The following is a 27,451-nucleotide window of genomic DNA, read 5'->3' as shown; positions in this document are numbered from 1 at the left end:
GCTGCAGTATGTTACAGGCATAACTCACAGGCTGCAGTATGTTACAGGCATAACTCACAGGCTGCAGTATGTTACAGGCATAACTCACAGGCTGCTGTATGTTACAGGCATAACTCACAGGCTGTTGAGAGGAGGGCGTGGCGAGGGGCGGGCTCCCCTCCTCCTCGGGGATGGGGCTGGGCAGCGTGTCGGGGGGGCCGGCGGCGAGAGAGGGGTTGTTGTTGCTGTCCTCCACCGAGTCCTGAGGCAGCAGGGCGGGGCCGGGGGTCTGCCCCGGGGGGGGAGGGGCCAGCACCTGGTTGTCATTGCCGTCCGAGGGGCGGGGCAGCGAGGAGCCGGGCGAGGGAGGCGCGGCCGAGCCAGGCGGCTCGGCGGGGGGGCCCGGGTACTCGGGCGGCGGGTTGGCATTGGCGACGTTCCCGTTCTCCACGTCGGTGGGGGCGGCCGGAGGGGGGCCGGGATACTCCGGAGGGTTGGCCGGCTGGTAGAAGGGCGTTCCTCCCGCCCCTTCCATGCCCCCCGCTAAGGTGTTGAAACGCTGGTATAGAAGCTTCTGGATGTTGGGGCCCCCGGGCCCCTCGGGCTCCGTGATGGAGCTGCGCTTCTTCAGGGGCCGCGGGGCGTTGGCCAGCTTCCTGCGGAGGGCCTCCAGGTCGGCGTCGCTCTGGTAACGCAGGGGAGAGTGTGCCACCGGCGTGAGCTTGGTGGGGCTCAGCGGGCGGGGGATGTTCTCCACACCGGGCCCCGGAACATGGCCCTCAGCGTCCGCCTCCCGTTCCGCCCCTTCCTCCGGAAGCCCTGCGCCTGGCGCCCCCTGCAGGAAGGGCAGGGGAGAGGGTATGGAGGAGGCGGCGGGCAGGACTGGCTTCCCGTAGACTGCGCAGAACGGAGAAAACACGGCACAGTGGGGTTATACAGGGAACCAAATGATGCCGATGCAGGTAAAACAAGGGCAAAAGGAGTTTGTCGTTCTAAAATCTTTCAGTGAGTTAGCATTTTTGAGCCATGGGTTCCCTCTGCAATTTCCCGTTGCAGAGGGAACCCATGGCTCAAAACATGACGTCCTGTAAATTTTGGATGGATTTTAATTTGCTGCCAGTGTTTATGCAGCTGGAAAAAAAAATTGCCTGAAAATGATCCCAATGATAGCGTTTGTCACTATCATTGTCACCACAGTGGTGGTGCAGGCTCTGCCAACCACGATTTTTAAAACAACATATAGTTATTGATCTTGGTGTGGACTGGCCTTGTAGACACTCAGTCCTTAGAATTCTTTGTCTAAATACGTGTGAAAATTGACAAACATTCAAGATCGTATCTGCTTGAAGTTCATTCACTGTCGTATCATTGAAGCACAATATCTCAAAACAATGCAGGTAGAACCGTACAATGCCACGACACAACACACAATGGTCACGACATCTGGTGTAAAATGGCGGCCGGGGATCGCTCACCCGCTTTGAGCGCGAACTTGCTGTTGAAGGGGTGTGCCTTATGTGCGGCCTGCTGCAGATACATGTGGTAGATGGAGCTGGAGTTCATGCTGGGGGGGCCCTTCCGGGGGGACTGGGGCCGGGACCCTTTGTCGGGGATGAAGGGGCGCACGGCGGCCGCCAGGAGGGGGTCTTGCCTCTCCCCGCCGGGGGGGAAGAGAGGGGAGGGGGGCTGGAAGGTGGGGCTCGGGGGCACGGTGATCCGCTGCTGGATCTGCTGGGAGGAGGAGCCGGTGGGGGGCGGAGCCCGCTGCCACGCGGGATTGGCCGAAACCGGGCCCGGGCGGGGCAGGCTGTCGCGGCGACGCTCCCGGGGGCTGCCGGAACCAGACGAGGACGGGGCGCTCGTGCAGGGGTAGGTGCCGTAAGGAGGGGGCGGGGGTTTTTGGGAGGGAGGTGTCAGCCCGACGGGCCTGCTGGAGTCGAGGCTCTGAGGAGAGAGAGGGGGAGGAGCCAGCTCAAGTTCAGTCAAATGCCTCCAAACTCATTGGACGGTGCTTCATCCCACAGCAAGGCAACAATGTCAGTAGTGCCCTCTTTTATTCATGATGTTCATTTAGTATTTCTCAGCCTCATAATTGCTTCCTTGTCTGTCATTGGCACAACTCTCATGTTGACAAAGGGCAATAGCAGACCAAAAGCCTAGAATCAAAACTAGATGCTGAAAGCTCTCTTATACCTGAGCTAAGGAAGCGCTTGAATACACCCACATAATCTGAAACAAATATGGATGCAAATATCCTCAAATTGCAGGTGAGTCTGCACTGTAACCGAAATTTCATCATTTCATTTCAATTCCAATGTGCTGGAGTACACAGCCAAAAGAACAGAAATTGTACCACTGTCCAAATACTTACGGACCTCACTGTAACAGAGAACGGGGGGGTTACCTTGTCAGGTGGAGTCGTCGTGGGGACTGGGGGGCCCGGCTTGGTGGCTCCGTCTGTGTTAGTCTCCTTCCTATCGGGCGGCTTGATTAAGGGCGGCCCATTGCTTAGAGTGGGCCAATCGCCTTCGTTGGCTGAAGAGGGAGGGGTTAAGACAGTCAGGGAGTGAGCTGTACACCAGCCTATAGCAGGGGAGTGCCATCGGCTCCACCCACACATGGCACCAGAAAACTGAGCCAACATGCTTACAGCCTATATCACCGGCCGTGTGTTAGGTCAACGTCCTTTATACCATACAAGCTTTATACCATGAAAAACACGCACAGCTCGTATTTTGTTGAAGAGAATTGCTTCTATTGAGACTTGCTTGTTCTACTTTTCCAGCCAATCCTTTAAACTTTCAACAGGAAGCACCCACTGCATGCCAAATGGGTGACCAAGATGCCTACTGATATAGCCATTGAAGCCCTTTGCACATGCTCCAAACTGAACCCCCACAAGAGTCTTCAAGCCTGACATACCACTGGCAAGCTTGGCTAACGTGCTTCATGATAACTGTTTAATGTTTTTCTAATAAAAGGCAGCTCCCTTTGCACGTTTTGCTGGGTGTGCCTTTTATCAGGGGTCCCGCAGGGGGTACAGCGAGGGCCCCGCTTCCCTCCGCTCGCACCTGCAGGCTCAGAGGACACTCCATCGGACCCAGAGGGCACCCCGGGAGAGGACGGCAACAGGGGGTCCACTACGATGTCTAAATCTGACACCTTCCATGTCGTGGGGGGCTTTCTCAGGACGCGCCCGTCCGTCTCTGTTTCGACGGGCAACGCCCCGGAGGACCGCAACGTCGAGAAAGAGCACAAGGACGGAGGGGAGAAGAGGGGGAAGGAAAATGGAAGAATACAATAGACAGGAAATTACAGGAGGAAAGGTACAGGAAGAAGGAAACAAGTATAAAAAAAACAGGAAAATTAAAGCGTGAAAAGAGCAGCATAGGAAGCAGACGCTATGAGCAGCTGATGAACAGAAAGAAATGAGCACTGAGGCAGAGGCTGGCTTAGAGCTGTACAGCTACTGGCAGATAGCAGGTGGCGTGTGTGTGTGTGTGTGTGTGTGTATATATAAGAGAGGAAGTGTGTGTGTGTGTGTGTGTATGAGAGATGAAGTGTGTGCGCGCGTGTGTGTGCGTGCGTGTTTGCGTGTCAGTGTATGTATGTGTGTGCATGTCCATGTGTATGTGTGTGCATGTGCATGCATGTGTGCTTCTAGGCATGCATCACACACGAGTCTGTATTTATGTCTAAGTATACAGGCGGCGACGCACACGGACCTGTTTTTGAGTGGCCGTGGCCGGCGGTAGAGGGCACGCTGAGAGACTGCGGTTTGAGTGGCTCGGGGGGCACGTCCTGGCGGGTGGGCACGGGCACCTGGATGTAGGGCCCCACAGCTGCCACACGCCCTGAGCCCCCCACAGCTGGCTGGGGAGAGGGGGGTCCGGTGATCCTGTTCAGCTGCAAGGGAGGGGGACAAGAGCAGTCAGTCACAACTTACACCTACTCTCTTTGCTCCCCTCTGACCGAGAGCGAGTATAAGCCTGCCGGTCTTACATCTTCACATCCCTTATATCAGGGGTGCCAAACTACATCCCCCAAAGGGCCACAGTGTCTGTGTGCTTTTGTAGTTTCCTTTCAATCAGCTGAAAGGAGAAAGGCGTCGATTCTTTAGCCAATCGTCGACTTAAAGGAGTAGCTGGTGCCGAGAACACCCCGAAAACCAGCACACACCGTTGCCCTCCAGGACTGGAGTTTGCCACCTGTGCCTTCTATGCTGGCACAGTAATGTCTTCTATTTAAAGACAATTAAAGGGGGGGTTCCACTATGGAATTAATTTTTACCTGTAGAAAAGTAGCTGTGCTCCTGATTAAAATTACCCTTCAACCTGCTCTCTATCTGTAGTCAGGGCCGTGATATGGTCCTAAGCTACTGCGCATGAGTTATACCTCTACCAAAGGTTGCACCTTTTGCTGCTGATATCTCAGAAGAGAGACTGCTCTGGCCAGCCACACAGAGATAATTAATCAGTTATGCCTCGATCAGTAAAATGAGATCAATGTTGTTCTGCGGTGAAAATCCCTTAAAGGTCTTTCAGGTTTTAATACAAAAAACCTGGATCAAGTTTGAAAGCAATTAGTCTATAAATGGAGATAGGGGAGGGTCCGATTCCACTGATACTACACTACAACTCCCGGATATTTGAGTGGTAAAGTACCAATACAGCTACATAAAAGACTGACACATGCATTTATAACTCCAAGGAGAACTCTTATCAGTTTATTATGTGTTGGGCTTTACCACCCAAATATCTGTCAGTTACTGTGGAATTGCCCATGTAAAATTGGGTTTTGCCCCCTTAGATATGTTCTGTTAATGAGCCCTCCAAGCCACACGGGAGCGCTCTTGCTCTGACGTGCCTCTGCCTTTTTCTTTTGAAGGCGCTCCCGCAGCTCGGCGATGCGCCGGTCCATCAGGGTGACCTCCGTGTTGCGTCTGTTCAGCAGCTCCTTGTGCTGCTGCAGCTTGCTGTTCTGGTCCTGGTTCAGTTTGTTACGGATCTGAGGGAAAGAGAATAACATTCAGTTTTTATCCAAAAACTCTATAATTAATACCTCTCGTTCACACATTCACACACACTCGCACACCAACGGAGACAGGCTGCCATGCACGGCAAAGACCAGCTTGTTGGGAGAAACTGGGGGTTAAGGAATCTGGCTCAGGGACATTGACACAACCAGGGCAGAGGGACTGAAACCGGCAACCTTCCAACTGCTCTTACCTCCTGTGCTATTGTTGCCCCCAAAACTATGGCATTTTGGTGCTGAAACACACTGAAAAAAACCCTGCAGGCCTCCAGGAAAACAGACCCTGACTGGACCAGATCTGGGTTGAATATGTAATAGTTTCGGGTTAAAATACTTTCCTGTGCTTTGCAATTATAAACACCTGTTAAGCCATGTGCCCTGAAATAGAGGGACTATGTATAAACACTGCTGTAATTTCTACATGGTGAAACCAAAATGTATAAAAATACCCTTTAAAGTTGTGAGATTCCAAATCTAAAATTGCAGCAAATGAAGACAGAATGGGTCTTTGTCCCAAAAAATGAAAATTACCACAGTTATCCTTTAAAGGAGTAACATGGTGGTTGAATGTGACACTTGCCAGTCGTCTTTAGGCAACAATAAATCAAATGTTCATAATTGCTTTAATTCAGTCATTTTAGAACTTGTTTTTCTAAGTCTAAATTTCCCACCATAAAGGTTCACCGAAACTGTCTGGGCGTGGTAATGAGAACAGTCAATTATCTATGATTGAGAGACCGTGCCCCCACTTTCGACACATTGATGTTTCTTACCATAGCTACCTCCATGATACACGCTCATCTTGGGAGACTGAATTTAGCTGACTTAGTATATCAACTATGATCGATAGCGAAGGTAAGGACACTGACTCATCCAATTATAATTTTTGCTAGCTAGCTAGCCAAGTTAAGATCAAAGCACAACTATAATTTCCTTATGAAAGGAAACTAGCAACATAATGTTATTGATAATGATAATGTTGATAATTGATTATGTCGCCCCTGAACCTCCTAAGTGAACCCCCTAAGTGAACCTCATGCTAAGATATGATGAGACTACCCTGCTAACGTGCTGTATAATTTGGATACAGGAAATAGAAATAGGTTCAAATACACCAGACAAGCTCTGTAAAACAAAGAAAAGTATTTGAATCCAAATCAATAACGCATTTGACCCAGACGTGGACTGGACTGTACGCCACTGAGGCAGGCTTTCTTCATGGTCTCTGTCGAGGCAAGGCGACGCAGCTCACCTGCAGCTCCTGGTAGAGTTTGCGCAGCTCCAGAGCAGCCGTGCTGGTCACCTGCCCGGCCAGCGTGAGTTTGCCCCTGCGCAGGTCGTCCAGCTGCTGGGTAAGCTGGTCCACTTTGAGCACGGCCACCTGCAGCTCCTGCTGCTTCTCCTGGAACACGCCGTTGATGTGCTCCATCTCCGCTGCTGGTGCAGGACACGGGGGGCGTGAGGAAGAGGCACGCATACAACCAGATACACGGGAGCTTACCTACATACAACCAGATACACGGGAGCTTACCCACGTACAACCAGATATCAGCACACAACCAGATACACGCTCACATACCCGCATACACCCAGATATCAGCACACAGCCAGATACACAGGAGCTTACCTACATACAACCAGATACACGGGAGCTTACCCGCGTACAACCAGATATCAGCACACAACCAGATACACGCTCACATACCCGCATACACCCAGATATCAGCACACAGCCAGATACACGGGAGCTTACCCACAAACAACCAGGTATCAGCATACAACCAGATACACGCTCACATATCCGCATATAACCAGATACACGCTCACATACCCGCACACAACCAGATATCAGCACACAACCGGATACACGCTCACATACCCGCACACAACCAGATATCAGCACACAACCTGATATCAGCGCACAACCTGATATCAGCGCACAACCTGATATCAGCGCACAACCAGGTATCAGCATACAACCAGATACATGCTCACATATCCGCATATAACCAGATACACGCTCACATACCCGCACACAACCAGATATCAGCACACAACCGGATACACGCTCACATACCCGCACACAACCAGATATCAGCACACAACCTGATATCAGCGCACAACCTGATATCAGCGCACAACCTGATATCAGCGCACAACCTGATATCAGCGCACAACCAGGTATCAGCATACAACCAGATACACGCTCACATATCCGCATATAACCAGATACACGCTCACATACCCGCACACAACCAGATATCAGCACACAACCGGATACACGCTCACATACCCGCACACAACCAGATATCAGCACACAACCAGATACACGCTCACATACCCGCATACACCCAGATATCAGCACACAGCCAGATACACGCTCACATACCCGCATACAACCAGATATCAGCGCACAACCATATATCAGCACACAACCAGATACACGCTCACATACCCGCACACAACCAGATATCAGCGCACAACCTGATATCAGCGCACAACCTGTTATCAGCGCACAACCTGATATCAGCGCACAACCTGATATCAGCGCACAACCTGATATCAGCGCACAACCTGATATCAGCGCACAACCTGATATCAGCGCACAACCTGATATCAGCGCACAACCTGATATCAGCGCACAACCTGATATCAGCGCACAACCTGATATCAGCGCACAACCAGATATCAGCACACAACCAGATATCAGCACACAACCAGATATCAGCACACAACCAGATATCAGCACACAACCAGATATCAGCACACAACCAGATACAGAAGAGTTTACCTGCATACAACCAGATACATGCACGCATATTTTACAGGAATGCGCTAGACACCCATAACGACACAAGTAAAGGAACAGGGTCTGTTTGGACAGGGGTATCAGTAAAAGAGGCAGGGTGTGTAGGTACACATGGACGTCAGTAAAGAGGAGGGTCAGTACATGCACTAGGTTCTCAAAGGGGTGGGGTCTGTACATACAGGGACATCAGTAAATTCAGTAAGGTTCTCAGAAAGGGGCTGGGGTCTGTACGTACACAGGTTGCCGTTGGTGACCTTGCTGTAGTCGGCCTGGCCCCGCATGGCGCGGATCTTCTTCAGCTTGGCCTCCTGGCTCTCCACGCGCTCCTTCAGCCGCTGCAGCTTCTCGCCCTCCGTCTCCGACTGCTGCTGCCTCCTCTCCTGCTGCTTCAGGTACCGCAGACGCTGCTCCTGCGGCCAAAACAAACACCCACCCCTCCTCAGAGCTGGTACACCCCTCCCAACGCTAGCGCTCCCCTCCGTTCTGGAGCGCCAGCGAGATAACTCGCCCGTCTGCTAGCTCTCAGCACCTTCCCTCCTCACCCGCAGTCAAAATGGCCGCCTTCAAGAAAAGTTCAACAGCACCCCCGAGGAATGCCTTCGTTTCAGTGCGTGGGCTATGACTGTCAGAGAGAGAGACTTGATAACCTGACTGTCTGAAGCATCGGCTGGGCGAGATTAAAAACTCGGCCGGCGGTCGCAGCGCAGATGTTCCGTTTAGCAAGTCTCGCACAGCCTCGAGAAGCCTCCTACGCCACCCCCATACCATATGGCACGTGCTTCTCTGCGTTCAGACTCGGGAATACGGCGTGTACAGAAAGTCTCATTAAGGTTATGTTCCACCGAAAATGCATCTTTGGTCTTCCAGATCATTTCAGAGGTACATACTTCAATTATCATGAGGTGACTTGGAAAGATAAATTCTGACACTATATGTAAATTAGCTCATTTGCATACTTTATGCAAGATGGTGGAAATTACAAATTAATCTGTACCAAGATATCTTTCAGATTCTAAATAAGAGATGTTTGAGCATTATTCTTTTTTTCTCCCACCAGTACCTAATAGTCATTTTTCATTAACTGATTTTTCATGAAGAAAAATGATACAATTTCAGGATCTAACAATGAGATTTGTGATGCTTTACTCACCCCTAAAGCTTAAAACAAGAAAATTATTGAAACACTCTCCTGGATATGGAGTAAAGGTTTGCAAAGTTTCATGATGATAGGATGACTATGCACTTTGGAATGATAGTCCTGTAATATCGTCCAAAATCATGTTTTGAGAAAATCGACACACACAGGGTAAAGTTATTTTCCCACCGTGGGCTGATATGGGGGTATTAGCAGTGCAAGCTTTAGTAATAACTATACTGCAGCATGTTCAGACAGACTGTCCAGGAACAGTGGAGGTTATACACTCTTAAAAAAAAAAAAAAATCCCACATCTCTGTGCTTTAGCAACGGTTACCATCACAACTCTTCCCACACGATATGTCATGAACAACTTCGACTTTTTATGCAAAATAGAGCTTGCAAATAACTGTGCTTGCAGTAAAGTTAAGGCAATCTTGAAAGAAAAAAAAAAAAAAAAAAAAAAAGCAAAAAGCAGACGGAGTTGCTAACAGTAGGAACAAGGATTTTGGTTTCCACATTGTAAAAGCAGCAGGAACAGTGGATTACCAAACGTGTTCAGAGATGGGAGGGTCACTGCTTAAGCCGGATTTATACTTCGAAAACCCTTGTGTCAAGTGTCATATGACCAAAATGACGCATTTTCAACTGTCGCGCACCTGTAGAATCGTATGTCGTCGCAGAGATCATACTTTCTTGCACAATGTTCATTGGACAGGATGGGCAAACAGGAACACTGAAGGTCATGTCAAGTCATTTGGGAAAAATGTAAAGAAACTGTCAGGAGTTTGACTGTTAGGAGTTGTGAAACTCACAAACCCTAGTCGCAAGGGTTGTGCGACAAAGTGAAAACCAAGCTTCAGACGAGTTCAAGGACAAGGGAACACCTAAATTGCCAGTGTGATTGGACAGACGGAACTTTTGAGATAGAGACAACTCCAATTATCAACCACTGAGCTGAAACAATATGAATCGGATGGAAACGACTCCAGTGAAGATGAAATGTCGTCAGTGCGTTTCCTCTCCCTGGCGCCAGAGAGAGAGTGTCCAGGCCTCAGACTCAGTTCACACTAACAGGAAATGGGCAGCTGGGTGTGGCTGGGCTAAACTGTAGGCTACATCTGTCCAATGTACATCCTGGGGGCAGTGAGTCCCTTTCCTGCTGCTATGTGCCCCTTGATCCGTGGTGCAGAACACATGGCGCGAGACACATAGCGCGAGTCTACAGCTTAGCTGTCTCAACATTGTGTGAGTCTACATCATGAGGGTCTGCAGGTATTTGCTCCTGCAGGGCATTACACCACCCGATTTCACCATTTATTTTACTTGCTTGGTTCAGATAAGCTAATTAGTGAAATCAGGTGGTGTAGCACACGGTTGAAGCAAATGCCTGCAGACACTGCGGCCCGCAGGATGTGGAGGTCAGTAGCACTGCTTTAGCGCGAGACTTTAGCGCGCGAGACATTAGTGCGCGAGACAAATGGCGTGAGACTGTAGCGTGAGACTGTAGCGTGAGACTGTAGCGTGAGACTAAAGCTACGCAGCCGGGCGGCTCACTTTGGCAACAAGCATCTGCTGCTGTGCCTCGATCTGCTGCTGCTGGCGCGACGCCATCTCCTGCAGCTCCAACAGAGTCAGCTCCACACGAGGGCTCCCCACCTGCAACACACACAAGTAATACTCCTACTCATGTCCACATACCAAACTGACAATAAAGGACATACACAATACAAACAGTACAGAATAATGACATGGGCACTTGCAGGATTATTAGGAGTATAGGTAGCAGGTTCTCCAGATATGGCAGTTAACTATTATTGCTGACATGGAGCAATATCATGCAAGCTGCTTTGCTCGCAATTTTGACATTCCTGCCGGTTGCAGACCACACACACACACACACACACACACACACACACACACACACAGACACAGACACAGACACAGACACACACACAGACACACAGACACACAGACACACACACACACACAGACACACACACAGACACAGACACAGACAAGCACTACCATTATCTGCATTCTAATCCTCTATGGGCTGCCATGTGAGCATTAACATGGGGAGCTACAGTCAAACTCATTCATACATACTAATTTCCCAACTGCTGGACAACATGAAATTTAATTTAATTATTTGTATAATTTGTATACTTTAAACAGGAGACTGTATTAAAAACTCATTACAGAGTAACAGGGACAGGATGAAAGAACAAAAAAGGGGGAAATACCAGCCATAAGCCCCCAGATGGGGCTAAACATGGCTCTAAACATACTGGACAGCACTTCATCATGCAACAAGACAATGACCTGAAACAGTTCTAGACGTCCAAAAAATGGAAAATGTTTGACTGGCTGAGTCCGAATCTGAATCCAATTGAACATGCATTTTACAAGCTGAAGAGGAGACTGAAGGCAAAAAGTCCCTGAAACAAGCAGGAACTGAAGATGGTTGCAGTACAGGCCTGGCAGAGCATCGCCAGGTAAGACAACCAGTGTGGTGATGCTCATTGCTCATGCACCACAGACTTCAAGCAGTCATGAAAGGATATGCAACCAATATTAAAAATGATTACTTCATTCTACATTATATTAAACTGTCCCTTCTTTTATTTTTTGAGGGGGGGGCTATGTACAAAATGTTCTATAATTTCTCAACCTTGCATCCGATATTGATAAAATACCCTGAAATTAAAGCGGACAGTCAGCACTTCAAATCTATTGTCATTGTATGCTTTCAAAAGTGCTAGAGTTGAGAACCAAAATAACAAAGAAATGCGTCACTGTCCAATGAATTATGCTTTATAAAATTGTGATCACTATGTGTGTGTGTGTGTGTGTGTGTGTGTGTGTGGCAGCAGTGCAATGCATACGATCATGTAGATATGGGTCAGGAGCTTCAGTTAATGTTCACATCAACTAGAATGGGGAAAAATTAGATCTAAGTGACTTTGACTGTGAAATGATTGTTGGGGGCAGACAGGGTGGTTTGAGCATCTCAGAAAGAATGGAATGGTGCAAAAAAATAAATGTACATAAAAAATCCAGTGAGCAGCAGTTCTGCAGACAGAAACACCTTGTTAATGAGACGTAAGAGGAGAATGGCAGGACTGGTCAAAGCTGACAGGAAGGTGGCAGTAACGCAAATAACCACACATTACAACAGTGTTATGCAGAAGAGCATCTCTGATCCCACGACGCATTATAACTCTAAAGTGGATAGGAGACAGCAGTAGAAGTCTAAAAAAATAAGTCTAATAAATACCTAATAAAGTGCTCACTGAGTGTGTACACAACACACAACACACAACACACAACGTGCTCCAGAATTATTGGCACACTTAATAAAAATTGAGAAAAAAAGGCTACATTTTCAGTCTCCTCTTGTTCAACTGGATTCAGATTCAGTGATCCAGACACATCCACTCCTGCATCCAGGGGTTTCTTCACCAGAGTATTCTCTGGGCATCCACTACAGTGGTCTACCGGGTCATTTGACATAATTGAGTTCACCAGTTGTTTTTTTCTAGTTAATAATGAACCAAACTGTTGACTTGGCCATGCCCAGGGTTTTTGCAATGTTCCTGATTGATTGATTTTTATTTCTGAGCCTCATGTTGGCCAGCTTCATTTGCATCAACACTGCTGCTTTCCTCATGTTGTCACATCCCAACAACAATCACCAAAGGCAATTCCAAAGTCTAGAATCGAGACAAGACATCAACAGCTCTCTTCTGCATTCACTAACACCACAAATAAATACACCTGCCTAACAAAACACATCTGTGAAGCCAATTCAACAAATACTTGCAGTACCTTAAAATGGAGGGTGCTGCCATATTCCAAGCCCTTCATTTTAAGTGAACTGCAGCGATTTCCATTTCTTTCTAACCGTGTGCAAATACTTAAAAAAAACACGAGCTTCACGCAATGCCTAAGCTTTAGCGCAGAGACATGGAAGTGAAGAGTAATGGAAAACCCCCTCACTCTCACTAATCCCCCTCTCATAAAACGGGTGCGCTATTAATAGGCATAGAAATAGACTACACAATCATCTCAGAACACAATACCCATGCCACGAGGAAAGCTCTTTTTAAAAAAACCCAACAGCAAATCCACTTAAGGACTAGTAAAATGGAAAGCAGTTTACAATCGCGATTAAGATGGCCGTTTCTTCCACATGTCGACATTGAGAAAATGTATTGGATTCAGCAAACATCAAGCAGTATATATTGAAGAAATGTACACTCAGTGAGCCATTTATTAGGAAGACCTGTACAGCAGCTTGTTAAGGCAAATATTTAATCAGCCAATCATGTGGCAGCAAGTAAATGCAAAAAGCATGCAGGCAGCAAGAGGTTCAGCGGACCAACAAGTATAAAAAAAAAAGAAATCTAATCAATACCTAAAAGTGCTCACTGAGTGGATACTTTAAAAATAAATGCGTGAAAGGATACCATGTCAAATCATGCTGTATGTACAGTACTCAACATGGCCCTAAACACTTGCTTCTGTAAAGCAAATCATTCAAATATTAAATCACCTACATACAGAGGACCAGGGCCCAAACACCAAAGCACCACCATGGCATGGGTGACTGGTCACAAAATTGTTCCACGAGAGGAGACACTCTCTAGAAATTTTGAGATTGCTTCCATACCACAGTGTTAAAATACATTTCAAAAGGTGGTGGCTGTTGTAGTGGGAGGGGGGGGTTTATCTGAATTAATAGTCCTGAGTCCCACCCATCAAATCATTCAGCCACACACTGTCAAAGCTCCACCCAAGTTGCATTCAACTAAACAGCTATGGCACTTCTCTCTGCCGTCAAATTCACAGAGACACACAAGGACATACACCCACATACACAGTGCATCAAATACACACATTAAAGCAGGAACAGGGTCATGTGCACAGCAGGGTGCAAGCACAAGAACAAGCACGAACACATAGCCTTCTTACACCAGAGGCTCCCAAGTCCCCTCAGTTCTGTACCTGGTTACCACAGGCAACAAGCAGCACGACGTGCGCCAGTAAACCTCACAGCCTCCACCCCCGATTTCAATCTCCGAGCAGTGAAGATCTGTCATTTCATCTGCTGCGGATATTTCCTTAAGAGCCAGCGCATAACGGCTCATCTGAGAGATACATTAAAGCCGCTGGTAGCATCTTGCAAAACGCACACAACAATCCCGGCAACAGTTCCAGCTCGCCTTCGCTTCATTCTCCACAGCAAATCAACGAGTTGGCACCAGCGGCCAATGAAAATTGTGTATGCAAATTTGGACTGTTGCATGACAACAGAGCTGTAGTGTGGACAGTTGCAGATGGCGAAAGTGCGATTTTCAGCAATAGAATAACTGAGGCGAACAGCTAGGCAATGGCTTTGCCAGCACATTGGATTGCTGCTGCAAATCAGTAAGGAAAGCCACATTTCCGATAAAATAAGGGTTGATTTCTTAACACCTTTCAGTAGCAGTTAGGTTTTTCTTTATGTAAAGCAACATGGAGTAAACAATGAAAAATAGAAACAAATCTCTCAAACATGAGGCAAATGCCACAGAAATAACATCTGGAAAAACATGACTAGTTAACTTTTCTTTTTCTTCTCTTTTTTTTTTTTTTTTTTTAGAAGCCAGACTGAATGTGTTTTGGAAGGGTATTCCACAGCCCGGCAGAGGGCAAGTAAAACGGCAGACACAAAATGGGCAGCCGTGATGTAATGCAGTAAAGGAGAGAGGGTGAAGATGGAGGTCTTGGAAATGTACTCCAGAAGATTCTTACATGGGTGAGAAAGTCAGGTGACAAGTATAGAAGCAGCATTCCAGACAAATAGTAGCCCGGTCTAGTAACCAGTATATCACTAAGCACGGTTAGCAGGATAAGTTGAGTAAAACCCAATTGTGACATACCCTCCTGGATGGCAAACCTAACAAAAGGGTATTGCTATTATATTGGCCCAAAGACATGGATGGAGTACACAGAGGATGTGATTTTAGCAAAGTTTCTGAGATGGTCAGCAACTTTGGAAATGTTATGGGTACATGGGGCTCAAAGGGAGGAGTCACAAATGATTGAGGTTTTTATACCCATGCATACATTTTTTGTATCACCTTAAATCATGAAAAAGTGAAAGCGGTGTAGTTCTGATGGTAGAACACTGATGGTGGTAACACTGAAATACCCCTGGCAACCAACGCTTATGAATAATTATGAATAATTTTCCAACTAGAAAGACTGCACTCAGTCGAGTAGACCTCTGTAAAGGCACAACAATGTCCCCTGGCATGAATGTCTTGCCAATTTAGCTGTTAGTTTTCCAAGGTATGTTTAGCCTGATGCTGAAGCTATCCAAAAGGTGATGGGGTCACCAGAATCAATACATTTTTTCACCTTCAGAACATGAATGCACATAGCAAATTTCATGGCAATTCACAGCCATTACTTTTTGAGATAGGTCTGCCACAGACAGACAGACTAACAGACATCATTACATAACCTTATCAAAGGAATTAAAGTCAGTTAAAATATAAACAATCAAAATGGTGGAAGAATAGGATTCTCAAATGTCAGGCACAAATCATTTTTCTAAGATTGTGTGAGCAACCTGTATTAGGAAAAACACATAACTTCTGATTGATAAATGGCACTAGGAATGACATTGAAGTCACACTCCACACAAACGGTCAATGAACAAACAATGAAGTCCATTAGCACTGACATGGTGCACAGTAATGCGTTTGACCAACCGGGTGTTCTTTAGGCACCATTTGCATCGAATGCACCACCACATACCATGCTAATGCAAATATGTAGAGCCATTGTTTGTTAGCAATCTACTTTGATGCGGATTAATTTCCTACGTCAGGCTTAGCACTGTATAACAATAGTATTGTTAGACCATATTGCCAACAATAGTATTGTTAGACCAACATGCTCCAGCACTTTGACTAAACTACAACGGGCCTATAGAGACCCACATAAGAAGGTACACTATGACAGATGCAGCCGAGAGTTGCTGGGAGCGACACGAAAAGATAAAAAAAAGATACTCTGGCAAAGCTGATGGATAGCAAAGACATTTAATCTTCTTACAGGGTTATGTCATGAAACTGGTGTAATCCCCAAAATTACAGTGGAAGCCAGCGCCTTACAACTGTGCGTGTGTGTGGGGGGTGGTTAAGTGCCATACCAGTGCCAGGAAACAAACGGTGGCGTGCAATGCATATGGCAGAATGAACCGTTTCACGGCCCCGAGACAAGGTGGTGTTGGCTAGAAGATGAACAGTTCTCATCACATGAAGAACTGGCCAACGTCACAGTATCTTCCACACAGCGCAGGCAAGCAAGGTTTATTCTGAAGACACAGCTTGAGTCTCACCCCTTTCTAAATCAATGCTCTTAAACCCTGGTCCTGGGGAGATTTCCCCAAGTTTATTCTCCAAGTCAACAATGAAATGCACCATTCGCTAGTCCTTTGTTTAAAATAACCTGGGAGACTGATATCGGAGTAGTAGCCAACCATGTCTTCCGCCGTTCTGTCACTATACCAGTTGGGCAGAAATACTATATTGAGACAAGCCCACCTCCAAAATAATTTTAGCTAGCTATGTTCAGAATGGCCCAGATGGGGACAGGGGAGACATAAATACAGACAAGTACCAGCATGCTGCTAGCACTCTGAAGAGATCATAGGTCACCCAATTCCATTTTACAGGCAATCTCACCAGCCAACAGAAGGCCGATACGTGGTCTTCTTATTCACATGTATGCGAGCAAGTACATTTAAATACGATGCATACACACAATGAGACCAACGTGACTTCATTAGAAATGGCATCTTCCAGTTAGTTACACAGAATTTCCCTGTCTATAAAGGTGCCTTGGTGTGTGTGTGTGTGTGTGTGTGTGTATATAGTATATACATACCCCGTTCTCACAGGGCTTCTCCACAGTTCCTCCGTTCTTCCTCCTAGCCTGGTCCTGTGGCTGCTGGCTCCCTGCAAGCGCACAGGAAAACGCTGCATTATTCACCCAGCATCTTACAGAGGGAGGCCATTTTGGCTCAAATCTGCTCATCCGCTACAGAGGCCAATTCATATAGGTTAACCATGAAAACAATGATGCTACATCTTTCAATCTTTTCCATATCCAAGGTAATAAGTAAATTGAGAGCATTTTCAATATCACCGTGCTACACAGCATACATATGATCATGCTTCCCAATGACGGCCAATCCTCTAGCTCTGCTTTCACCGATAAAACCATCTAAAAATAATTGTGCATATAATGTCCTCATTTAAACCACATCACATTTTCACAATAGTCTATACATTTCAGAACATCAATGAAATCGCTTTGGTAGTCAGCCATGTGAGTTTATTTTGTAATTTGAATCGGCAAGCGTGAGGAATCCGTCAAGACAGACATTAACTGGGCTTGTCTCTCGTCTCTTGTGTGGGCGTTTATCTGATGCAACAGAGCCTTTACCCCGATGCTGCAGTTTGAAAATTCAAGCTCTATATTTCAAAGTGTGCATTTAGCTTTTTTGCCTGCCATTTCCTCAGTAAATCTCCAGGGGTTCTTAGTATCTGGGCGAGACGTTTTCAAAGGGCACCCAAGTGGTTTAGGGGCTTTGGTTGAGAAAATTGAAAATTTAGTATGGTTTTAAAAGGGGCTCAAAACATTAGCACAGCAGTACAACCAATCATTTTGATGGGTTTAAAAGGCATAAGGTTCAAGTGCCATATGGCACTCTAGGGAATGTAAGGGTAAAGTAATGCATAAAGCCTTCATCTTTTTTTGCCTCATGTTGTGGCTCTGACCTCCTTAGCGCGCGACTCCCAATTGCCTTTCAAGGCTGACCGGCATGTCAGCACTGCCAGACATAGCCTGGGGGCAGGTCTCACATCCCCAGAGACAGAGAAGTGCTCCCACGGGCTGGACTGAGGGAGGGCTAGAGGGGACTGCTGGCTGCTAAGGGACTGATTAGCAACAGAGCGAAAGTATTTCCAATATTAAATTCAAATGTATATACAAAAGGGCCTTTATGGACTTTGAAGGACCCTAGTTGGAAAGGAACCTTATGACCAGGGCCATGAGTTTTCCCTTACTTTAAGTGCTTAACCATGTTGGTCATATAACACTACATATAGCCTATCTTGCCGTGTTCCTCTAATTTGCCATTTACAGCATGTTTGGTGTTAATACAGCGACTGTAAAATGGAGTTAGAAGGAGAGGACCCAGGTACCCACCCTGGTCGCTGCTGCTCTCGGTAGGAGAATCCTCGTGCCGCAGGAAGAACTTCACTTCCTGTTTCCGGGGCCCCCACTTCTGCAGGTGGTCGTACATCATGTGGTCGAAGGGGATGGCTCTTTCTGCGGGGGTAGAGGGAAGGTAGGCGGGTTCAGGAGGGGTGAACCATCACTTGCAACAGAGGGTGTCACGGATGAATGGGCATGCCTTCGTTAAAAAAACACCCCATGGGCCTGACTATCTGGGTATTACCGGAAAGTTATCTGAATATACACTGCAATCTGTAGCTATTTGGACAGTGGTACAACTTCTGTTCTTTTGGATCTGTACTCCAGCACAATGGATTACAATGAACAACGGGCAGGCCTACTGTTTGCCCCATGTGTCCTATGGTTTTTTTTCTTATTGCTCATAGCCTCATAATGGCTTGCTTTGCTTTCATTGGCACAATGCTGGTCCTCATGTTGGCAAATGCAAATAAAATCAAAAGGCAATCAAAAGCCTAGAATTAAGAATAGACACTGAAAGCTCCTCATACCTACACAAAGGAAGCAATTGGGGGGGATGCAAATACCCTCAAATTAAAGGTAAGAGTCCAGCCATTGATCTCATATTTATGGTTTTGTTTCAAATCCCATGCGCTGGAGTAGAGAACCAAAAGAGCAGAAATTATACCTCTGTCCAAATACTTATGGACTGTATAGTAGGTGCAGAGAGCAAATGTATGGAGTAGAAAATGGAGCAACAATAAAAACACGCCCAAGCAAGTACAGGAAGGATATTGTGCGGGAGGATCAAACAGCTGGAGCTGAAACAACATGCCACTCCCTGTCAGAAGAACTCAGAGGTCGGTCTCGAATGGTTGGCAGTGATTAACCCTCCAGCACCCCAAACCCTAAACCCAACCCTTTCCAGTAGCAGCTTTCAGGCCTCCTCCGTTCGGAAAATTCAGAAGCGGTATCCCGTGGAGGAGAGGAATGTGTGCTGAGGTCTGCTCTGATTTAGCATGCAGCCAGACTTGCCTACCAACAAGGCGGAGAGAAATGACAGCTTCCTCTCGAAATGGAACTCGAGTTTTGACAGCTTTTCCCCAAAGGTAACCGTCTTGGCCATGTAAAAGGACAGCACAGACAGACTGAGTGCGAGTGATGGACTAGCGGCGTGCTTCCTGGTGCACCGGTCACAAACGTGTGTCGGTTTGGCGGTAAAGCGACCATCGTATCGCTCGTATGTGTACCCTCCAGACCTGGGTCAAATACGTAATCGCTTTGGATTGAAATACTTTTCTGTGATCAAATGATCTGGCCTGGTGTAACAGAGCCAAACATGAGGACCGGAAAGCGGGGTTTGCACTTTGTGAGAACATTTGACAGATTTAAATACACCAGACAAGCTCAGTAAAGCATAGACAAGTATGTGTTTGAGCTAGGCCTGGTACCCTCTGGAGAGAGTTAGACTATTTTGCAGTTTTAGTCACATACTCTGTAAGCAGACAGAGAATTGGTATATTCCATTACAAATAAACCAAAATATGGTAAGGATAAAATTTAGGAAATTAGGATTTTTATGTTGTTCAAGCATTCTTTGAGTATCTCAAACACTTGATCATATATACATATTTTTTTAGAAATGACACGTGCAGTTGGCACATATCAGTCATGTTTTTACTGGGTGGCCTTGGCTCATCCTTACTAATTAACATACCTTCAGTACGGAAACAAGGCAATGTGAAATATCCTCCACTTCTCAAAGAAGACCAGCTGCAAATGTTAATATGCCCTTTTCGAAAATTCTGCGCTTGGAAAAACCATTTTTCTGAAGTGTGAAGATGCCTGTGTGTGTGTCCCAGGGGGTCATTGTCCTCCAATCTCAACCGAATGATGGAAAATCTAAACGGTCACGTGTCACATGTCTTACTCACTGAACCGTTTCCAAGCAACATTAAGGGTTCATCCTGAGAAGTTCATTTAAGGCCATGTTCTGAAAAGCTTAGTATTGAACGAGCAAGGCAGCAATATTAAATTCCTCCACTTTTCAAAGAAAACCAGCTGCAAATGTTAATATTGCCTTTTCTAAAAAACATTTTTTCCAGAAGTGTGAAGATGATCGTCCTCCTAGTTTGACTGAAAGACTGAAAATCAAAATGGCTGTTCGTCATTAACTCACTGAACCGTTTGCGAGCAACATTAGGAATCATGACGAGAAGTCACCTGAGAAGTTCATCCAAGGTGGCGTTCAGAAAAGCTTAGCGCTGACTTCTAATTAAAAGTGGCAGCCATTTCAGATTTAGAGCGTGGACGCCTCCATAAAGCATCTAGGAGATTCTCTGCACTGTTCATTTTCATGTTCCTTGGCACAAGACGTTCTGTCATGAAACTGCGATTCATGTCCACGTTGTGGGAGTGTGGAGAGTCTAACAGCCCCTTCAGAAGAACACATTGTGCTCCGAGAACAACAGGGGGAGTATGGCAGTTTAAGTGCCGTTTGATGGCGAGGGGGAGCTCAGAATAAAGCGCCTTCCATCCTATCCTGAGGTGCGTATGTGTGGGCTCAAGGGTGGGGGTTGAGGCATACAGGTTAGGGTTTGGGGGAGCGATACGAGCAGGGCATTGGGGTAATATGATGGGGGTGAGAGATGTACAGGCTCACGTTAGTGGTATAGGTATCAGGGTGTTAGGGTTGGGGGGGGGGGGGGGGGGGGAGAGGCAGTGTTGGGGATGGGGGTGTGAGCCAGGCAGCTTGCGTGGGGTCAACAGTGGGGGCGTGGTTAGGTTTGAGACATTAGGGTTTGGGGGAGGGGTAGGAGCAGCATGTTAGGGTTATATGATGGGGCGTTAGAGGTGCAGGGTCACAGGTTCATGTTATAGGTTGGTATCAGGGTGTTAGGGCAAGGGCAGTGTTGGAGGAGAGGGGGTTGGGCGAGGCGCAGGGTGTTTACTAACCGAAGTGCCCTGCCCCCTAACCCTACACCTACCCCCGCTCATTACCCAGCAATGACAGGGGGGTAGGACTAGGGGGCAGGGTGCTAAGGTCATTTATTTATTAATTTACCAGGGACAGTGCACAATAATCAACATTTCAGTTTCCACATCAATATAAATGTGCCAGAGTCAGCTAATGAGCCATTTGCCATCTGTAGTCCCTGAGCAGGTTATTACAAATGAGTGGCCGAATGTTATCAAAACAATGCTTCAGCAAGCACTACAATTCAACAAAATACAATACCATAAAATGCAATAACACATAACAAAAAGTAACAGATATACTGTATATAAAAACAATGAGAGTATGTAGCTAGAGGGCAGTGCCAGAGATGAGGTAGTATGATTGTTCATAATTGCAAGTTCGGTTTGCTTTAAGCCATCTCTTAAGTTTATGTTAAAAGGTTTAAAGGTTAGATAATTAGCGCCCTCTCTTAATTCAACAGGACAAATATTCCGGTAGTGGGTGGGTGCTCTTACCGTTGCCCCTCCAGACCTCAGCCAGGTGGCAGCCGCTCTCCCCGGGCTCCTTGCAGAAGTCCACCACATCCCGGCAACGCGTCTCCGGGGTGATGGGAACCTCTGCCACAGTCTGCTCACCGCTGCTCAGATACACCGTCAGGATCATCTGCCCGGGCAGAGAAGAGGGGTGAAGCAGAGCCTCCATACGTCTACATCCTAAAACCATTTGGTTATAATAATAATAAAGAATTATTAAGCTGATGCTTTTATGCAAAGTGACTTACAGTTGATTAGACTAAGCAAGAGACAATCCCTCAAGGAGCAATGTGGGGTTAAGGGCCTTGCTCAAAGTCAGGGACAGCAGGCTGTTTTATAGCATTCCAATTTCCATTTTCAACTTCATGTGTAAACCAATTGCTTACATGATTTCATTCAATGTAAAAAAGGCAGATTTATAAGAATGAGCACACACACTTTTCTATCCGTTTGAATAATACAATAAGCAAAAGTGCACAGCAAACTTTTGAGGACGATGGATGTTGAAACACAGAAGATAAAATAAATCTGAATGAAAAAAAAAGTTCAGATTCATCTCTCTGCTAAGGTTATCTGCACTAAGATCTGCCAAAAAACACTGCCGCCACCATTAACATGACTAAGTACAGGACTATGGGCTGGACAAACATACTTATCGCCATAGCAACCAGCAGTGCCTACTTAATGAGCATCAAGACCAAGGTATTTCATGTATGCATAATGACCTGAACATAAATCTAGCCAATGCAGAGCCATGGTTAATGGACAGCAGGAAGCAGACTGGTTGAAAGTTCACATCCTGTGGCAATGCTCTAACATTAACATCTATGGTACTTAAGCTAAACAGGTAAACAATGGTCCTGAAAAGATATGCAATGTCAACTTGAACTCACTCCATATAAGATAATTTAATAAGCAACCGATGAAGATACGAGCCATTCAAAAGTAATATACACACAAACAATATGAAATACGGGGTATTCACACGTTCAATCTAATTCATCCAGACAATGTCACGGTGAGACAGAAACGCTGCAGAAAGCAAACAGCCTGGCGAGACTCAAGATGCTGTGAATCTGCACCAACGGGCCTTGACAACAGCAGTCGATGGAGCTTTTCCCCGCCTCCCATTGGCTGGGCCCAAACCGCGACGTGGCGAGACGCGGCAACAGTTCTTCGGTAGGCCGCATGCGCGACGCTAACGACATGACCACGGGGCGAGGATGCCCCATTCCGTCGATCGAAATGCGGGAAGTCCCGGCAGCAGGAGCCCGCCCCCCAGCAGAGCTGGACGCCACATCCTGAGCTGACCCACTTTCCGCGACTCGGGAGTGGGGGGGGGGGGGTCTGCCCGATTACTCCCAAGTGAAATAAGGCTACCACATCACCACAGCCTTTAGGCACTACACAGACAAACTGTGTGTGTGGTTCACCCATGGCTGTGAATAGAAACTGCACTCTCTACTAGATAACTGAGACCCTCACTGTCAATTTCCCACTTCAGTCTTGGTTGCCCGTTGACTCCAGCATGACTACCGGGGATTAGCAGGGTCCAAAAACCAGCCAGCATTTTTCCTTTACAACCAGAATCCAGGGAACTATATTAATCTCTAAATAGATATTATTTTGTTTAAACATAACATGGCCGCTGAAAATCAGTGCCATTGTGGGGATTGGTATCAGTGTCATTCGGGGGATAACCTGCTTTTGATTAAGCAAAAATGTTTTTGTGTGCAATGAAGGATATCTACATAACTTTGATAAGCTGTTGACTTTACAATCACTGGTGTGGCTTAAAGCCAGAAAATATACAGTATAGGCTACTTCATGAAGGCTAACTTCAAAGCTTGTACAGCAATGCTATGCCCTCACGGGCAAAAGATACAAGCAGATGAATTGTGTTTATTCACAATTGTAAACACAGAACTGTTTTTAGATCATGCTGGTACTTAAAAGGTGACCACGTCTCAGATGTACAGGGCTGACCAAAATTTAAGTAAAAATTATGTCTGACAATAAAAAAGCAGGGATTTTCAGCCGTTTCGCCAACCCTTATTGATTGGAGCCAGACAGAAGCTGCAAGATTGAAGACGGAAGATAAACTGCCGTGCTTGCAACCAGCCTCAATCTCAAGAGACCCGGTTTGTCAAAAAGCAATAGGTGACAATAGCATGAATATATGATGGAATTCCCCCCCCCCCAGTTGTAATGACCCAAGCAAACATTTTCAGCGATTACACATTTTCAGGCTGCTTAGACTCACTCCCATGCAGTCATTTGTGTCTCTCCACATGCAGTACAGCTGATATAGGAAGTCATGTCACTTCATTCAGAGCACAGCAGCCTCAAGCTCCATGCGTCATAGCAGGAAACTGTGCCAAAAATAATAAGCTTTAAATGAGATTAAACATCATTTCTGAAAAATAATCAGACCCTCTAAGGGCAGGCAGATTAGTTTCCTGGCTGTGTGACAGTGAGCACCCCTTGCATTTCACCACCGAACCGGCATTGGATAGTGGTAACTGGCATGAGCCTAAATGAAGCCTAGCAAGTTCCCCCACCTCATGTTATACAGCTTAAGAGTATAGGAAAGAAAAAAAAAGAAAGGGAAAAAGAAAAAAAAGAAAAAAAAAGAAAAAAAAAAGGCATATACTTGCCTGGCCAGGGCTGTGAGCCAAACTATTATTATATGGGTTCTGTACATGGGAATGCCCCAGCTCCCCTTATCCATGTTTGACCTACAGATAAATTAAGATAGGCCAGTGGAACTGCCTCAGGTGTAGGTGACCTTCAGCAAAGGCAGGTCAGTGCAAATACATCAGTTTTGCATACAACCCATGCACAGAGATGAATATGAAGTCAAGAGATAAAAGATGATTAGATGCACCCAAACTGTTGCACCAGACACAGCAAGGGACACAAAGGGAGTCAAAGGACACATCTAAAGGACCAAAAGACAGAGTGCCTTTTAAAACATCGTATGACACAATTATGTTACAGCTGTAAATAATTAACTTTACTGCAATTACCAAACTTAAAGATACTTCTACGCGACAAATTAAATACGGTCTTCAAACAGGGGTGTTCTCGTGTTTTCCAAAAATCCAGTAAGGATTTATCTTCTCGGTGCGACTCAAACTGGAAAATCTGGATAATCCGATCAAACCATTTTAAGGTGCGGTTTCAGTGAGGAATGGGTGCCAATGAGACCACTGCTTTGGCACGGGGGTGTACTGCACAACTCACAGATAACGTTAAGGGATAATCCCTTAAGAACCTTCGCTTGTTGAGGAGATACGTCTCCGATTTATTCGACGAAAGCGTAGCACGCAGGACACACCTATTCCTTTGACACAGGGGTAAAATGTTGAACTTACATTTTGAATTTAAACCAATTCCAACAAATAAATGACAAAAACGCCCACGCTGTTACCATAACCAGTTGCCTCTCGTTCACTCCCACACGACGTGAACTAGTAATCTATTTTGATACGCTACAGTAGTTTTTACAAATTATTAGTTGTCCATGTTAGCTAGTGTAGTCTCAACTAGATAGTTGATTTGTAGCCTAGCGATTATGTGGGAGGAGATCCAAGACTGTCCAAGTCTAGCTAATGTTGAATAAAGCATCAGATTAAAACTATTTACGATGCATTTAGCTAACTATTTATCTGACACTGTTGCTTGATACAAAAACAACACCTGCGGATAGTGTATGATTCAAATAGCTATGTTAATGTATGTTTCACTAGGCTAGCTAACAAGAAGTAAAACGCTCGTTCTCTCTAGCAGCGATTAAACCGGAGATTGAAGGAAACCCACGCCACAAATCTGCGGTCGATTCTCGTCAACTTCGATTCGGCCTAATTCAACACAAACATAAAAAATTACCCATTGGCTGCTTTCTACAGCAGCTACCTCGAACTAAGGCTAGCTAGCTAGCTAACGGTGGGCAACTGGATAACGTAGATAGCGAGCTATTCTGCTGGCGAGCGTTAGCTAGCGTTTGAATAGCCAGTAGCACTACAGTAATTAACTCGCAAACGTTAACCAGCGTTTCAAACATACTGTTTAGTTAGCTAATTGCTTTGATTAAAATGTAATGCTATGCATCTTCAGCGACCAAGCTATGCTAGCTAGCAAGATAATCCTTTTGGGTTCACGGAATGCTAACGTTACAGAAACAGAAGATCAAAAACACAGCTAGTAATGTGGCTGATTTAAGGTCGCCTAACGTTAGCTTGCAATGTATGGTTGTTTTTAGTCAGCCACATAGCACTGCAACTAAGTAATGATAAAGAAAGGGCCGAAGATGTGTTTTTTAGTTTTATGGTTAAAAGTCGCAAACAGTAGCGATTTCATCAGACTATGGCAGTTTTGACAGGGTTGGCAGAACGGCAAGTAATGTTAACGTCAATGCTACTTAGCAAACCAGCTGTGTTTCGACTTCTGCGGCGTTAACGATAGATCGAGCGAGTTTAGAGCCAGCTGGTCACGAATTAGAAGTTGACTTAGCTAGCTGTATCAAATTTATTAAAAAATTATTACGGTAGAAATGTAGAAAAATTAACACTTACCGGCATCATGGTTACGGGCCAGTCAAAGCGAATGGGACATTAGAGCTGGAAATGGGTTTGCTGGATTGCGGGACGGGGTGTCCGATCCCTCCTGCTTATCACACAATCCAGATGAGAAAAGGGACCTGGATCCAGGAGTGGCACAGTTGGCCTTCACCGGCCCCAGACTAAAGAAATGCGGATAAGTCCGTGTGAGGCAACCTTCGCCGTTTGATTCCCACAGCTAGCTACCTGTAACATTCTGACGATGCTAGGCCAAACCAAAGTGGGTCACGGCAGGGGTACCACCCAGCCTCAATGCAGTAGCTAACTAGCTAGTCAAGAAATTAGCTTTAGCTAGCTAGCCGTAAGCGAACCATACCAGACAACGTTACCCAGCCAGCTATAGCGGACGTTAGCTAGTAACGCGTCAACAAATTGGACCGCTTAAAAAACATCCAACGCTAACGCTTGCTAGCAGGGTAATCTTTGATCCGGAGACTGTGGGAGATTAGTCTGATTAACTTACTGAGAGCGAGAGGAGGAGAAACATCTTGCGAAAATACAGGTTACGTTTAAGTGTAAAACGTTATAATTAACGTTGCTAGCTAGCCAATTTACACAAATCCCGGGGCGTTATTTTTACAGTCTAACGTTACGTTATCAGGCTAATGTTAAATAGCTACCCAATATACGCTAGTTGATTGTAGCCATAGGTTAGCTACCGTAAGGTGTGTGCGGTAGCAAGCGACGTTGGCGACACACCATTGCATTCCCGCAGCCAAAACGACGGCGTGATTTCGTTGCCTCTTTCCCTAGGCAGCTAGTGTTCGCTGGTTTAGCTAAGTAGCTCTAGCCCATTTACAATACTGCACAGTACAGATCAGCAATTTTAAGATCTAGCTAACTAGTTATGAAATATTTAATTCGAGTGGTTAGCAACGATTGACAATAGATATAGTCACTTACTGTGGTCAGAGATTAAGCTCGCTTGCTGCAGCATGTTCATTCTCGTTTGCGTAGCCAATGCGATGCATTTATCAGTGCCGAATCGAGGCTTTGCGCCGTGCTTGCTGGGCTCTCCGTCACTTCTGACGCCGCTGTCACAGCGTAGTCCCCTACCTACGTTAGCAGAATTTAACCGTATATTACAGTTCAGTGGTCAGCACTTAGCACTACGTAATTTAA

General features: G+C 46.1%; 1 protein-coding gene across 2 annotated transcripts in view; it reads right to left on the bottom strand.

The window, feature by feature from the left end:
• LOC133128373 (apoptosis-stimulating of p53 protein 1-like) overlaps positions 1 to 27,397 on the bottom strand; it is a 32,206-nt gene extending 4,809 nt beyond the window's left edge. The window contains exons 1-14 of one of the 2 annotated variants that reach the window (XM_061241822.1): positions 27,233 to 27,397; positions 26,285 to 26,451; positions 21,690 to 21,837; positions 18,228 to 18,350; positions 16,902 to 16,972; positions 10,515 to 10,616; positions 8,058 to 8,232; positions 6,266 to 6,450; positions 4,846 to 4,986; positions 3,705 to 3,885; positions 3,051 to 3,185; positions 2,384 to 2,514; positions 1,455 to 1,923; positions 119 to 876 (exon numbers count right to left, since the gene is read on the bottom strand). In XM_061241822.1, coding sequence (XP_061097806.1) covers positions 119 to 876; positions 1,455 to 1,923; positions 2,384 to 2,514; positions 3,051 to 3,185; positions 3,705 to 3,885; positions 4,846 to 4,986; positions 6,266 to 6,450; positions 8,058 to 8,232; positions 10,515 to 10,616; positions 16,902 to 16,972; positions 18,228 to 18,350; positions 21,690 to 21,837; positions 26,285 to 26,293 — 2,628 coding nt within the window. In that variant the 5' untranslated portion in view covers positions 26,294 to 26,451; positions 27,233 to 27,397. Of the gene's footprint in view, positions 1 to 118; positions 877 to 1,454; positions 1,924 to 2,383; positions 2,515 to 3,050; positions 3,186 to 3,704; positions 3,886 to 4,845; positions 4,987 to 6,265; positions 6,451 to 8,057; positions 8,233 to 10,514; positions 10,617 to 16,901; positions 16,973 to 18,227; positions 18,351 to 21,689; positions 21,838 to 23,970; positions 24,083 to 26,284; positions 26,452 to 27,232 lie in introns of those variants that run through there. The other variant, XM_061241823.1, reaches the window with a different exon arrangement.
• Between the last annotated feature and the right edge of the window lie 54 nt (positions 27,398 to 27,451).

This window comes from Conger conger, chromosome 5 (assembly GCF_963514075.1).
Source record: "Conger conger chromosome 5, fConCon1.1, whole genome shotgun sequence".
Classification (NCBI taxonomy): Eukaryota; Metazoa; Chordata; class Actinopteri; order Anguilliformes; family Congridae; genus Conger; species Conger conger.
Note: the sequence above shows the minus strand (reverse complement) of the source record. Positions and strands in the feature narration are given on the sequence as shown.